Below are 15,789 nucleotides of genomic sequence, written 5' to 3'. Positions count from 1 at the left end.
AATATTACTCTCCCTATGTAATTAGAAGTCATTTTATTATACAAATATGAATTATTGACTTTGTTCTAATTTCTATTCTTATTAGCTAGAGAACTAACTAAATATGAACACAAGAACAATGATAATGACAATTTGTATTGATGTAGTGCTTAAGAGTTGTGTGAAAATAAATTTTTACCAATCATAATTCAAATACTAAAGAAGAAGAGATTACAAAGGAAAACTTCAGTTAGTATTTTTTAAATAATAAACATCTGTCCTCTGTCAAAATGTTATTTTTAATTTAATAATATTAAAATATTTTATGCAAAAGAGTCAACCACAAGTGGTGTGACTGTTAACCAGATGGCAGACTTTGGATGAATGATTCCAGAGGCCAATGCAGAAATTAAAAATGGGAATAGAGTCCTCTGAGTGCATTCAAGAAGTGCAGCCCTAAAAGTGGAAGGCATGCAAAGATTTGTCTCTACTTAGCAGAGACAGCAAAGAAAGAAAGGAAGCCTGGAGGCTGAGTAGGAGGGCAGGGGAGGGAGGAAGATGGACAATGAGAGAGAGAAAGAGAGAGAGAGAACAGAGAAGGAAGACAAGGATTAAAAGGAGGAGAAGGAGAGCAAAGACCCTGAAATTGAGAGGAATGCAAAGAATTCTGAATTACAGAAAAGAGAGAAAGAAAAAGTTCAGTAATGAAAGCACTCTTTTTTGGTGTAAGTATAAGCAGAAAACAATATACAGTGTGACTAGGGTGATTCTGTTTTATTCGGGTAAACACTATCATCCCTAAAGATAAATCTCTAATATCTGAAAATTTGATTTCTTGAGGATCAGTGTGCATACAAGGTGGGTATGTTACATTTTCATTTTAATATTTTACTTGTAAAATCTCACAAAAGCATTACTACCCATTAGTGTTATCAAATCTAAACTAAGCATCCAATTTAAGGGCTGAAATATTTTATTTGTAATTGATGATACAAAAAGAGATGCAATTTTTGATATGTCAGGTCATGAAACCTTTCTCTTTGATCCTGTTTTAAATTTAAACCCCAACTTTTCAAAGACTACCTGAGGAAGATATCATTTTAGACTGTGTTGAGCTTGACAGCTATGAGACCAGAATGATAAAAGAGGAAATTCACTAGAAAACAGATGTGTATATTAAGAAAATTTATTATTTTCCAACTATTGAGCCTACTAAACAACTATTGTGCTAAGTACTTTACAAATGCAATATAATTTAATTCCTGTACGACTTGTTTACTTTTCAGGTAAAGGTGGCCATAAGGCCCAGTGTCTAGCTCATGTGCCCCTGATTCACACAAAGTTTCTTCCTGCAATACAGAATACTTCATAAATGGTGAAGAAAAAATTCCCTGGTTGTTTGTACCACAATAATTCACACATATTATGCTAAATTTTAATAAGTAGAGGAAATAGAAGCCATTTAAGACCACTTCTACCAGAACAAGCTCACATTGGTTGAACACTTTCTAAAATGAGAAAACTTAAAAGAATTAATGTCAATGCTTATCTCCTTTGTCCAAACAGTCATTCTCTGACTTTCATACAGTCTAGATATTTTTGATACCAGCATGCTCTGCAGTGATTTTATTTTATACATCTATAAATGAAAAGTGAAAATCTCTGATGATACCTACTGATTAAGCACATGCTGTTATCAACATACAGAACTTATTTAAATATTCCCAGGTCAACTTTTAAGAGTAAGCCTTATGAATCCTTTAATCCCAATTGAATCACTGAAGAAATTCCATTAAAAATGAAAATTTAAACCTGATATTAAAAAGAGAACATATTTAACAAAAATATAGTGAGACTACTCTCTTGTGACACTGATTGGGAATACAAAATGTATTATGGCAGGCATCAGCCCTTAAGAAGCTCACACTGCAGATTCATTTTTTTCCATAAAGGCTAGACAGTTATAGTTATAGAATTTATTGCATTGTCCTATAACTGGCTATAGTGAAGAACAGAGGGCTTTATATTTGTCAGATAAGTGAACAATTACATCTAAGATGAACATGTTTGGGTTTAAACATAGGTTAAATGGATAATAATAGGCTCACAAAGGTAAAATTTTTGCTTGTTTTTTAAATTGATCTTCAGCCCTCTGAATACTTACTGGCACATAGCAAGCCCTATGTAAAAGTGTCAACTGTATGTGTGATCTTTTCCTTCTCAGCACTGAAACCAGTAGCTTTCCCATCTTGAACAAACTGATTAACTTCTATTTGGCTCTATTTTCTCGCCAACAAAATAGGAACAGAAATAATTTGCCCTCTGTTTTTTCTGATATTATTGTGTTGATACATCTAAAGTCTGTCCTAAAATATGAATGCAACAGATGTTGGAGTACTGTACATGAACAGCTACATACTTTAAAAGTAGATATGCAATCTCAAATGATTGCAGAAGTTAAATTTTATAGCAGAGAAAATTAAGATCCAGAATGTGTATGGTATATCTAAGGCCATACTGTTAAAGAGTAGAGCTTTTCCCACAAAACAGTATTTTTAGTCCTAATTTAAACTGTTTACATACTCATCTCTATAGCAATGATAAATATTTTACCCATCAAAAGTGCTTAACTGGAAAAAACTCAGAGAAAAAGAGGCTAAAAACTATAAAAATATTTCCCCAATGTATGATTTAAATAGCAATGGACAAAAGGTAAATTAAAAGTTTTCTAAAGGTATGTATGGAATTACAGGAATCATAACAATCGTAATATCATGAAGTATTCTGTTATTTTAATACTAAACAGCAACCACGATAGGTCACTTATTTTCAACTGAAGGTTGGATATTTACTTATTCTTAAAAGAGAGCAATTTACATTTCTATAATTAGTGACCTCTCTTTAAGTTTATGTTAGCTTTATCCTCTTCTGCAGCCCTTTTCCCTAAACCTTGCAATGGTAATAAAACACAAGTCAATAGCATCAGTTTATTTCCTTAAAGCAATGAGAATAGTGGTTATTTCTCTAACTCTTCACACACAGGAGAACCCCAGATAAATATTTTCTGTTATATTCACTGGGTGTTTCATATTCTGAGAAGCATTTGTAAAGTAAAGGAAAGAGGTAAACAGAGAAATCATCTCATCAGCTTTCAATTAGAAGGCAGCCCACTAGAGAGAGGAAAAGAAACATAAACACAAGTCCTTATGAACAGAGCTATACAAGTAGAAAGCAAAAAAAGAAAAAAGTCTGCCCCTCTCTTTGTAAAGCCAAGTTGACCTTCGTGGCAAAACTAGTTTGAGGTAATTTTCACTCTGCAGATTACATGTATTTGAGATCAGATAAGCTGAAAATTCAGGTAAAATATCAAGCATTACCAGACTTTAAAACATAAATTCTGAATGATTAAGTTAAAGTCCTACAATATCTCAGTCTTTGGTCACTGATCCCACCACCATCTCTCTACATGATTCATCCTGATTGGATGTCATAATAGCCACCTGAGGTCTAACCAGATTCCAATAGAGAAAGTGTGCTTTAATTTTAAAAAGAATAGCATATGACCCAGTTAGTAAGTATAATCCTTCTAAAAACTTTTACAGCTCCTTGTTTGAGAAATAAGTAAAAAGCCAGTGAAAAGAAGGTTCTCTGGAATGGGATGTGGACAAATAATTAGAAGAAATAGGAATTATGGTAAGAAGGGCATATAAAATCCTAAGGGAGAGACAACAACAGGAAGAAATAATAGCACATAAAGAGGAAAAGAGAGAATCATCAGGGGACAATCATGAAATAGGAGTCATAGGAAAGGAATAAAGACTGATACGCTGCACAGTTGTGAAATCTTGGACTTTTACCTTTTAGCAGCAATGTGCCTGCCCCCTCCCCATATACATTCTCCATATTAACTCCCACTCCTGGGGACGGGGAAGAAATGTGGTTGTAAGGATAGAGGGCCTTTACCAGCACACTATTTTATTTTTTTAAATCTCCTTATTTTTAGAGAAATAACTGTTGGCAATGAGGAGATTTTTTTAAATTATTATTATTATTATTTTATCTTTTGGCCACACCGGGCGGCATGTGGGATGTTAGTTCCCCCACCAGAAATCGAATCCATGCTCCCTGCATTGGCAGCGCGGAGTCTTAACCACTGGACTGCCAGGGAAGTCCCCGAGGGGACTTTTTTTTTTATCAGAAAAAGCATATGAGGGAGAGATTATTCAGGGAATACATTTTCCTTGATTTTGTTTTATGAAAATATAGGTGGTAAATGCAATCTGAGAACTCGTTTGCATAATATATTTGTATATACTGTGTTAACATAAATATAAAATGTTTACTCAGTTTGTGTTCAACATATGAGAAAAATGCTGTGCTGCCTTCCTCTCTTGCTGTTCAGCCCCTTGCTTCTTCCTGCCTTGCGTGTGTGCATCAAGACACCCACTTAGCGAGTAAACCCCCTGAGATGAGAAAACATGCCCTGCTTTGATGGGCATCTATTACCAGCTTTTTTGTACATCATCACGCATACAGAGAACGCTTGGTTTTTGCCAGATTTTAGAAGCCCAAAGTCACAGTATCCTGTTGGGATAAATTTTGTTTGTCTTCAGCAGGAGCACTAAAAACTGTTTCTCAATATACATTCACTCCGAGTAGCTAGACCTTCAGAGAACTATGACATTGAGATACCAATTCTTTGCTAAGAGGACTAAAACAGTGATGAAGACTTCAAGACTAAGTTTAACCCATAAAAAACTTGCTTTTCATAGATCAAATTGATTTTTATTTATACCTTTAACTCCAACCTAATTCCTTTAGGGAAAATACATTGTTTTCACTTCGACTTCTTTGTTCTATCTTTTAATATATTACTCATTATTTAATATGTTATTTTATCTATTCCACATCCATCATCCTCAGTAAACCATAAGCTCTATGCAGGAAATGTCCATTTAATGAATCTATAAAACTCCAGCTTAATAGATTGGTGTATTCAGATATTTATTTAATTATAGTTTTCCATAAGAAAAGACTTACAGCAGCTTACAGGGAAGACATAAATAAAAGATAATATAAATAAGAAATGTTAGGTAAGAAATGTAAAGAAGCAAGTAATTTTTTTATTGGCAAAAAATAGGACTAACAATATTAGTAATCTAAAAATGCATACTAGAGACCAAGGCTTTTCCCAAATGCAGGTCATGATCCATTGATGGTTTACGAAGTCAATGCAATGGGTCTTGTACAGCATTTTTAAAAAGTAACTCTAATAAAATAAATAAGATAATATTAAAGTACATTATATGTACTTTTTGTAGAGAGTTGAACGCAAAAAGTTACAAAAACAGTCAAAAAGCAAGGAGTTATCTTCTCTACTGTGTCCCAAATTTGACTCCATTATTTCCATAAGCCATAACAAAAAGAGAAATTTAATTTTCGTTAACAGTTGAAAGAAAAAAAAAACAACAACAGCTAACTGCTCAAGAAACTACAAACATTTCTAATGCCATTATTAGTAAGAGATTTCTTCTGAGGATACTCATAATAGGAGCCTTGCATACAAATCTCCCATATCCTCAAATAGATACTTTTGGTTGATACAACTCTACACGTTATAGTTTCTCTAAATACAAGCCAATGGCATCATAGCTAGACCTATCAGAGTTCAATAAACCCACTTCTATAGGCTGTCATAACAATGTGATACAAACAGTCTGGCCTATGTTTCCAACTGAATAGATTATGAATAAAAAGAATAGATGTTAAATATATTTATAAATATATACATGTACACAGGTATAGATGGATGACTATTAAATACATTTTGCTTTGTATGGGCCAGAATATATTGAAAGGGTATAGTGTTTGACATGCATAACTGTGACATGTACACACTTTACAAATCTCACTGTGAGCAAGAACTGTTGATAAAAATCCTGCTTTTAGTTTTAGTTCATTGACGTCCTATGCAATGAGGGAATTTATTATCTCTCTAGTATTCCAGAAAGACAGCACAACTACTCTCCTTAAGAATTGTATTCTAAGGAAAAAAGTTAAGGATTCAATAGTATACTGGAAAATATTTATGGTCATTAAGGATCCAACTTGTACATCCGTTTAAGCAGTTTAGTCTTTGATTCATTCAAGTTAAGAATGATTATAAAGAGCACATATAGGAATATTAAAGCCTAGTTAGCTGTAATATTAGCTTCTCTAACTCTTTTCCTTTTGACAAATTTTTCACCAAAATAGAGAAGGATGAAGAGGACTTGGAAAACTGCAACTGAGAGAGACAGAGAGAGAGGGAGAGAGAGAGAATGTTAGGCCAATGTTTACAGAGTAAGAGATACACATGTCTGGAAATGGGTCTATGTAATGTGCTGTGGTGTTTCGTTTTCAAAGGACTATGAACTTGGGCAAGTTGTTTACCTTCTCTAAGTCTCAGATCCCTTGCCTTTAAAAATGGAAAGATAATATCTACTGGGCCAGGTTGCAAGAATCAAATAAGATAACAATTATAAAGTTCTTAGCATGAGTTGAAAGAATAAATACTCTTAATAATTTCCTTTCCCTTTTCTACTTCCTTTACCATCCACATCTTTCTTTACATTTTTTCCTTAGAGAACTCATCACTTTGATATTTTTTCCTTAGTATGCATATGTGCTGAATCTCTATCTCTCTCTGTTCCTGTGAATTTTAGTCCTGCACTTACCAATACTTGGTCAATATCCCTAAGGTAAATTTAATATGAGATTGATACAGACTCAGGAGTTCTACAGGATACTCTTACACCTTTATCCTTATGCATTACAATTTCATTGTCTCTCACCAACTGACCAGATATTTTCCTCTGATATTTCGATGTCACATCTTTGATCAACATTGCAAAATGGAACATGTTATCTTTCTTGCCAAAGAAGTCAGCACTTCTTATTCTTTGTTTATACTCTCAGTTGCAAGATAATCCCCCTAAGTCTTTAACCTCAAAAAATGAGAATTAACATGAACAAATTTTCTGAATAAATTATAGTTTACATCTAGAAAATCAACAACTTTTGTTTTAATCGTGGTAATTTGGAATTAAAAAATTTCAAAATCAAATTTCACATGCATGTAATTGCTTTAACTGGAGTAAACTGAGGCTTGTTTAGCACTTGTTATGAAGTGGGAGTCATCATCATGAAACTCTGTTATATTTTACAGCAATTAGAGTAATAGCATAAAGAACTAATAAATGTGGATGATCTCTTTCTTTTTAGTGGTTCCTTTTCCAACAACTTTGAGGAAGAATTTTAATTGGTTGATGCCTATTGAATTGTGTATGTTAATTTATTGTAAGAATAGATTCTAATTCCAAATAAATAAACTCACAGTCAGCATCTGTGGAGCATTTCTATCAGCAAAGTATAAAAGCATTTTAAAATCTTTTGAGACTACTAAGAGGCTTTGAGCTTTCGTGTGAGAGTGTTTTGTGTTTGTCATCGTTTCTGACCAGGTAAAACTGACCAGGCATCACTAAATTATCATTCCCCCAAGGACACAAGCTTGAAGTCATCATTCAGTTTTCATCTTTCCTCACTGCCCATATCCAATCTTAGTAATAAATCCTACTATCCTGCCTTCCTAGTGTTTGTTCCATCTGCACTGGCCTTTGACTTCCCACTGTACTATCATTGGCTCACTCATATTATGACATTGATCACTGAACTTTTATGTTCAATGAGTCTCTCCCATCTCTGCTATGTATTACACACTAATGATAACTTTTTCCCTAAAACTTTATTAAATTTGTTTGCTCCAAAAAACTTTAATTTTTTTTACTCCATTTACTCCAAAAACTTCAAATCTTCAAATTACTTCAACGTGGCATTTTAGAGCTTCAATAATCATATGGCACATTATATTTCTGCTTTAGCATTATATTATGTAAATACATAGCAGAGTACCTGGGTCCTAGCAAGAATTCATCACACTTTAGTCCCTCTCCCAAGGTGTCACACTTTGGTAAGACCAGATGTTCCCTAAACACCGTATCCCTTTCTTAGTATCATTCTCTAGATCTTAATGATTTTGTAATCCTCTATACTCTTTGAAGCCAAGTTCAAGGGCCACCTCCTGCATGACCCTTTTACTGATTTCTCTTCTCTTCCCCTGCCCTTGAGTAATTAATAATTGTTGTCTGTATATCATTAGGCATTTAATCACTGACTGTCTTATAGTGCTATTTGGTCTTTGGTGTGTTTCTTTTCAAAATTGTTTCCCTTATTTTAAGTCTTTTAGAGGTATGTCTTCTGTGGAGCTTAATTGTATACAGGGAAGTAAGTAGTAATTGCCAAATAAGCGGTTCTTGATGCTAAATGAATAAATATTAGATCTTTTTGATCATATTTACTATGTTCTTTCACATGTAACCGGATAATTGTTGAGTAATATTCTATTAAAGTATATCTCTATCTCCTGGGCATATTATGTACCCTACAAATATATTGATTTCAACTGTCCAAAGACCTCAGATAACATTGTTTGCTTGGGTCCTAAAAAATTACTTTCAACAATTTAAATGTTGTGCTCATGATTCAGGTTTCACAGATGCAATAACTATTGATCTCAAAAAATGCATCCATATTCCAAAATAAAATTCACTTTAGAACCTGAAGTTCTGGATAAATAGATTGCATTGCACTGAAAATTTTGAAGATTCTATCTATGCTCAAATAAGCACTTCTGTCTTATTCAACTATTTTTTCCTACTCATGCTACCACCACTAACTTATCTGGATATCTTAAAATGTTCTATATAATTTTATGAATATCAAATATAGTTATTGAAAAGTCTTACTTTTCTTTTTAAAAAATCCTTATCAGATATCCATACCGACCATAATCATTGTAATGACATTTGTATGATCTACAGATTAAATATAATGTTAATCAATCTGCCAAAGATTATATTGCTGTGTTCTCAGTATTATTTATGCTATATACACTTTACTCCAGTATCAGGATGTATGATAAATTTAAATAGGTAAATATGGAATGATTATATTGACAGCACTGTACTGTGAATATAACCAAAGTAACATAAGGAACTCACAGTCTAATGAAAGAGACAGACAACCAAATATATTCCAATGCAATTTCTAAAATGCGAATCATAACAAAGAGCACAAAGAGCAGAGAAATTTCACTAATATATGAAATGGAAGCAAATTGTCCAAAGATGACCTTATAGAGATTTTAACATTTAAGCTTGATCTCTACGGATGAGTAGGATTTTTTTCAAATAGAGAAAGGAAAAATGGGGTTTCCTGGAAGAAGAATAGTATAAACTATATTCTCTGCAAAGTATAAAGATTGTGGTAGTATGATAAGCAAGAAATTCAGTGCATTAAATTGGGTAGAATTAGAATGTAGGCCTTGAGAAAAATAAAATAGACTATAGTGATTGGGATCAAATTTTGAAGAAACTTATAAGGAGTTTGGTTTCCAAAGACAGCGTGGAACCATGAGATATGTATAAGCAAAGCAATGGAAGAGTTAAGGTTGTGTATTAAGCTATAATTCTACAATCAGTGGGCAAAACTAACAGAAGAGGGTAAGAAAGAGAGTCAAGGAGATAAGACACTATTAAGCAAAGAGGGAAAGGAAAGAGTCTGAACAAATGTGGTGGTAGTGGGAATGAAGAAAAGGGGACAAATTAAAGGAATACTTTGGAGGTGGAACTAGTATGACTTCAATATGTTATATAAAGAAGTTGAGATGCAAGTTAAGGTAACTTTCAGCTTTTTAGATTGGAGAAATAAAATGGAGAATGAGAAGAAACCGCTAAAATTGGTAGTTTGGCTCTTATTGGTAACTTCACACGGTACAGCTAAGAATGAAGGTAAATTAATGGAAAAAAATTAAGGCTGCATTCTAATGCTTTCTGGGGGGTTATATGTATCTCAAGTAAATAAAAATCTGATATTTACTCATTCGCCAATTATTTCATAAGGTTACATTGACTAAATAAAGCAATCTAGATAATATACAAAATGGATATATGCCTTTCACACTTATGGGATTTTTTAAATGAGCATTGATAAAATTCAAGTCTCATCAAGTACTCAGAATCAGACAAATTATGATTTATTTCCTCAGGTATTGTAAGAAGCAAGATAGCTCCTTTTACCTCCTGACAGCAGTGGTAAAATAAATATTTTCAATCATCTAAACTCTTTTGTTTCTGCACTCATTAGAGCATGCAACTGGTAGAAACCAGGCATTGACTGACTGATTTGATTGACAAGTGTTTATTTTCTCTTCCACACACTGTGGGATCACAGCATGAGAGTAATGAAAGAAGAGCTGTAATTTGCAATCATGGATAGCATGGCTATTTATTATAATCATACTTACAACTGGACCTGGTGGGCCCTGGGGACCTTCTCCTCCTTTCAGTCCAGGTGCACCCTGGGAAAAGTGAAAAGCAAAGATAATGAATTGATGTGAATTGAATATAAATAGGAGGAGATGTATGATTGACAAAATGAGAATATTAGGAAGTGTTTCCAGACACTAATGTATATTGCTATATGTATTATGACAACCAATGCATATGCTTACATATTTCCCTTTAATTACTCATGAATCTTTATTTAGTTGAGACCTAAAAAAATGCGTCTAATAAGCAATTTTATTCACATATTTCATTAATATGTTAATTATACCTGAGCTCCAGAAAGTCCTCTTTCACCTGGGAAACCACGTAGTCCTGCTGGTCCATCTTTCCCTGAGACACCTTGAGGACCTGGGTCACCCTAAAGAACATAATAAACATCCATCATAGAGAGTAAACTCTACATGTTTCCAGAAACAAAATTGTAATTACCTCTAAACTACTGTGAGTAAAGCCTGAATACCGTTTAATGATGAGAGTATTGTGTGGAATGTCATATACATTAAAATGAGCTACTATTCACAGTTGAGTGTATATAAATGGATGGTTTTATGGTCAATAGAACTAACTGTTCTTGTATATTGTCCAGTCATGCCTTGAGATACAATAAACTGAATATTTTACTGACATATCTTTCTGACATTCATTTAAATACTACACCAGCATTTAGAGAATCTATGGACAAGTAATGAGAAGCTACAGTAAAAAGTAAATGAATATTTTCAGCCAAGAAAATTCCTTGAGCATGGTGTACCTTTGCACCTTCTTTTCCTGCAGCACCGGGAAGACCTTGCTCTCCAGGAGGGCCAGGAGGACCAGGATGTCCACGTTCACCTATGGGACCAGTCTCACCAGTTGGTCCCTAAATTGGATAAATAAACTTCATTAGATTGCTCTTTTATTTTTGGCAAAGATAACACAAACCCAAAACAAATATCACTCCCTTTCACAAAGTTTTATCATTTTCAATTATTTTCATGATGTCCTACAAAACTGCATATAAAGCAGTGAAAGTAAATTACCTGGTAGAAGTCTGAAAGATTATGTGTAATCTTTATTAAAATCTGAGTGTATAGGGAAATATATAGATAAATTCAAAGAGCTGTTTTCTTTATTTAATACCAGATTGTTTCAGAGTGAGGCCAAGTATTGTTAAAAACTGTTTTTTCACTATAATTTCATACCCTCCCCTCTTTTTATATTAGGTGTCAAATGAGTTTAGGAGCAAAAGAGGCACTGGTACCACTACTCAATTAATCACTGCTTGATAATAAGCTCAGGTCCCCTGGAACCCAAACAACCAAAGTGGTCCTCCTTGGAATTTCCATGATTGGAGACCTTCCAATTGTTAATCTACGTTCATTTGACAAAGTCTAGACAATGTGGCAGGGGGACCCTGAAGATCATGAGTTTGGGTTGGCAGTTCCTTTCGGCCAAAGACTATAACAAATAGCCCACTGCCTTAAACTGCTGCAAATGCCAAAGTGAAAAATGTCAGGTCACTTATGTGTCCCCTGAGTGGTGCTGGTTCGTGGTGCTATTTCAAGTGTAAATAGAGAATGGTGACCAGTTGCTCTCTATCTCCACTTAGAGAAAAACAAAATGAAGGATTTAAGTTTAAACATATATAAAGGGAAAGTTTCCAGATGCTAAGATTGTTAAACAGTGGAATGTGTTACTGAAGTTGCTTATGGAATATCATTCTCTGTTATTTTTCTAAAAATGCAACAGATTCTTACTTTTTGGTCTTGGATAAAAACACATCTATCCCGAATTTGAGTGTACATTTCTAGGTTTAAATTCCTTTAATTATGTATTGCTGAAGGTCCCAAACTTATCATTAATGCATAAACATTTCTTCCCATAGGAATGTTTCCTTAAACATCTGATCAGAATTTCAATAGTAAGGAATGTAGAACTGATCCTAATTTAATGGCTATCACCACTGAGACAAAAATGAGTGGTGATTCACATGACCGCACAAAAAAAGGAGTATCAAGTATTGCAATCAATATTGCTCCTATTAAATCACTTCCTTTGTCCTAACATGAAAATACGGTTACATTTGAAATAGGCTATAGAATTTTCTTTCTTAAAAGGACCAATAAAGAAAAATAATCCAATGAAGATGCATATTCAATAACACACGTGTTATTTTTATGCCTTAAAGTAGGGAGACAAAAAAGAACACGGGGCTCAGAAACTGGATGTCTGCATTAGGCAGAGATGACTTTTCAAAATCGTGAGGACCTGAAATGTTCAGTTAAGCCCCAAGATGTTCACATTCTAGTTGGGGCCCTAATTCTATTTCTGTTCAGAGATAAATAACATAATAGGAATGATTCTTTCAGTTAGATTTTTCCACAGAAAATTGCTGTGAAGTTGTTTGGAATAAAGAAGAAAACAATTATTTAGAGGGTTTTTTAAAAATTAAAACTGATAAGCAGTTAAAAGGAAGGCTCAGCACACACACAGAAATCTGCAAAAAGAGCATCATGCACACTGTTTTCTTCTTTATAAAGTAGCAAACAGAAATTCCCTTGGCTCAAAGTGATCTCTGAAATAAAAGGGATCAACCAATCCAAGAACTCTTCGTTTTTGTTTCTATCACACATATTCCTAGAAAGAAGACACAGTTTTCCTTTCTCTCTGTGTGTGTGGTGTGTGATTGAGTTACAAAGTATTAAGAGCTAATTGTAGGCTGAGGAAAGACTCCTTAAAGCAATTAAATAATTAAAACACTCAATCAACTGCTCTTTTGCTATAATTTGTTATTAGCAGGGATAAAATTCCAGCTGAGTAAACTAGATGTGTCGTGTCCATTCAATAGGCTACGCCACAATAAAAACATTGTTTTCTATCCCTGTGAATTATTTTCTATAAGTAGTTAATACTATAATTCAGGATACTGCATCAAGTTTTGAGATTCTTTCTGCCACCTCCCTTGAAAAAGCTACTTGTCTTTGCCATTATTTCTATATACTCAAAGATTACACACTAATATTTTATCATTGATGGAAATCATTGTTATGAAGACAGAAATTTTAAGAAACATGTAATATAATGCAAATATTAACATTTTAGAAGAATTGTGTTAGAAGCTTTATATTTCTAATATATTATACCTCTAAATCTAATTTATACTTAGAAAACTAAAGTCATTTTATAATTTGAAATCCCCAAAAAAGATTATGGCCAATCTATTTAAAAATTATGTGATGTTTTTCGCAGATGATGCCATGATCAGGCTTTCGTGTCACCTTCATTGTGAACTTTCTGACTTAATGTCATTTATTTTATTCTTTTCTTTTATTCATTCAGGCAATTGAAAAATCGCTTTAGCTAACTGATGGTTTGCTGAAGTTCATTTGATGCAGGCAAATTATATATTTAAATGCCATCCAAAATATAAAAATACATAAATTTCAATTAAAAACTTTTCACAATAAAATGAGCAAATTTTACACAACTTAGCAAAGGTGAAAATATAAACAAGAAAATAAATCTTGTTAGGAAAATAAAGTAAATGGAACGTACCTGTGGTCCAACAACACCCCCTGGCCCAGGAGGGCCGGTCTTGCCTTGAAACCCCTAAGGTAAAAAAAAAATCTATAAAAGCTATCCAGGACACAAAGCATAAATTAAAATTCTCTGAGACAGTTGAATAATTCACATTAAAAGAAAGTCATCTTTTGGATAAAAATACTTATTTTTAAATGCCTATGAATTATTACATTCCAGTTCTTTTTATATTGAAAACTTAACATCTTCACTATTGTACACTGTAGTCCTATGATTACTTTCAATAAGCTTAAAAAAGAAAACAAGAAAATGGGATGAAGCTGGAGCAAAAATGTGTTCTTAGCCCTCTTTCACTGAGTCAGAAAACATAGAAATTTTAATCGAGAAACGTTTACAGATGAAATAAACGAGGATTTAGACATTCTTTGAAACAGTCCACTGGTTCTTTATACAGAGATAAATCTACAGTCTGTGATATTCATGCATTTCTCTTTCCTGCATTCCAACAATCTCATAAAATAAACAAGATATAAAAATAAATTTATAAAAAGAAAGCTTTGCATGCTTTGTCATTATTTCAACATTTTATCAGTGTTCTTTCTTAAAACCCAAAAGAATATACTTACAAATGTACCTTGCATATAATGCAGTCATTAGAATAAAATCCAGTAGATGTGAGTGCATGTACTCACTAAACAAGGCCTTTGGGCATATATTCTGGTGTCTATATTTCTCTAGACTCCTGGGTTATTCATTCTGCATGACTGTATTATGATTAGCAAATTTCCTTCTCATGTGAGTTAATTGACACTTAACAGTTGGATAAAGATTCAAAATACTGACAAACCTGCCAAAGAATTGAATTAAAGCAAATAGTATTTGCAAAAGTTTTATTCATTATAACATCAGATTGGAAATAAGAAAGTTAGAAAGCAAAGAGCAGAAACTAGCCCCACACTTGTATCATGAACTTCCAGATAATTGTGATTACATTATTTATAAAAACAAAACTTAAAAGCAGGAAAAGAATCTGTAATTATTTTAATTGATGCCATGGGGAAAGAAAACAAATTTCTCCTATTTTTAAAGTACATTAATTCTTTTTTTTTTGAACTTGAGGACACGGGGTGAGGGGAGAAGCTGGGGCGAAGTGAGAGTAGCATCGACATGCGGGAAGCAGCAGCATAGCACAGGAAGATCAGCTCGGTGTTTTGCGATGACCTAGAGAGGTGGGATAGGGAGGCTCAAGAGGGAGGGGATGTGGAGACATATGTATGCATATGGCTGATTTACTTTGGTGTACAGCAGAAACTAACACAGTATTGTGAATCAATTATACTCCAATAAAGATCTGTTAAAAAAATACATTAATTCTTAAGACCATCAGGTTTCCACTTGAGTTATCAATAACAACAGCAAAGTGAATCAATTCAAGGGAAATATATTATAGCATTTACTTAGCTTGACTGCTTAATTTTAACTTTTCAGGAACTTAATGGTGTGGAAATTTGTACCCACATATGTAAGCATATATATACATAATTTTTTTTTTCTTTTTCACTGAGAGCTAACAGCTCTTAGTGCTGTTACTCTTATCATTTGTTTACAGCATGTAGTCCCACATCCTAGCTACTCCTTAGATGATCTCAATAACTTCCATGATCACAATTGTTATCAATGCCTTCTTATGTTTTTTCCTCAGCTTAACATTCTCAAAATTGTTCTCACTAAATGAATCCTCTCCTTTGATTTTCCACCTCTGTTCTCTCCCTTTATTAACAAAGTGACTTCAGATCCCAGACTTTCCTCAGGTCCTCAAGCTCAGTCATTTAATCTTACCATGTCA

General features: G+C 33.4%; 1 protein-coding gene across 6 annotated transcripts in view; it reads right to left on the bottom strand.

Annotated features, from left to right (window-relative positions):
- The window catches only part of COL11A1 (collagen type XI alpha 1 chain), a 196,621-nt gene that overhangs the window by 54,226 nt on the left and 126,606 nt on the right, over positions 1 to 15,789 (bottom strand). For all 6 annotated transcript variants that reach the window (XR_009564559.1, XR_009564560.1, XM_060301975.1 and 3 more), the window contains 4 exons: positions 13,959 to 14,012; positions 11,176 to 11,283; positions 10,693 to 10,782; positions 10,382 to 10,435 (listed from right to left, as the gene is read on the bottom strand). Coding sequence is in view for 4 of the 6 variants with exons in the window: in XM_060301975.1 (XP_060157958.1) it covers positions 10,382 to 10,435; positions 10,693 to 10,782; positions 11,176 to 11,283; positions 13,959 to 14,012 (306 nt within the window). In the remaining 2 variants the exon portion in view is untranslated. The remainder of the gene's footprint in view (positions 1 to 10,381; positions 10,436 to 10,692; positions 10,783 to 11,175; positions 11,284 to 13,958; positions 14,013 to 15,789) is intronic.

This window comes from Globicephala melas, chromosome 1, assembly GCF_963455315.2.
Source record: "Globicephala melas chromosome 1, mGloMel1.2, whole genome shotgun sequence".
Taxonomy (NCBI): Eukaryota; Metazoa; Chordata; class Mammalia; order Artiodactyla; family Delphinidae; genus Globicephala; species Globicephala melas.
This window is presented reverse-complemented; position numbering and strand designations above follow the sequence as displayed.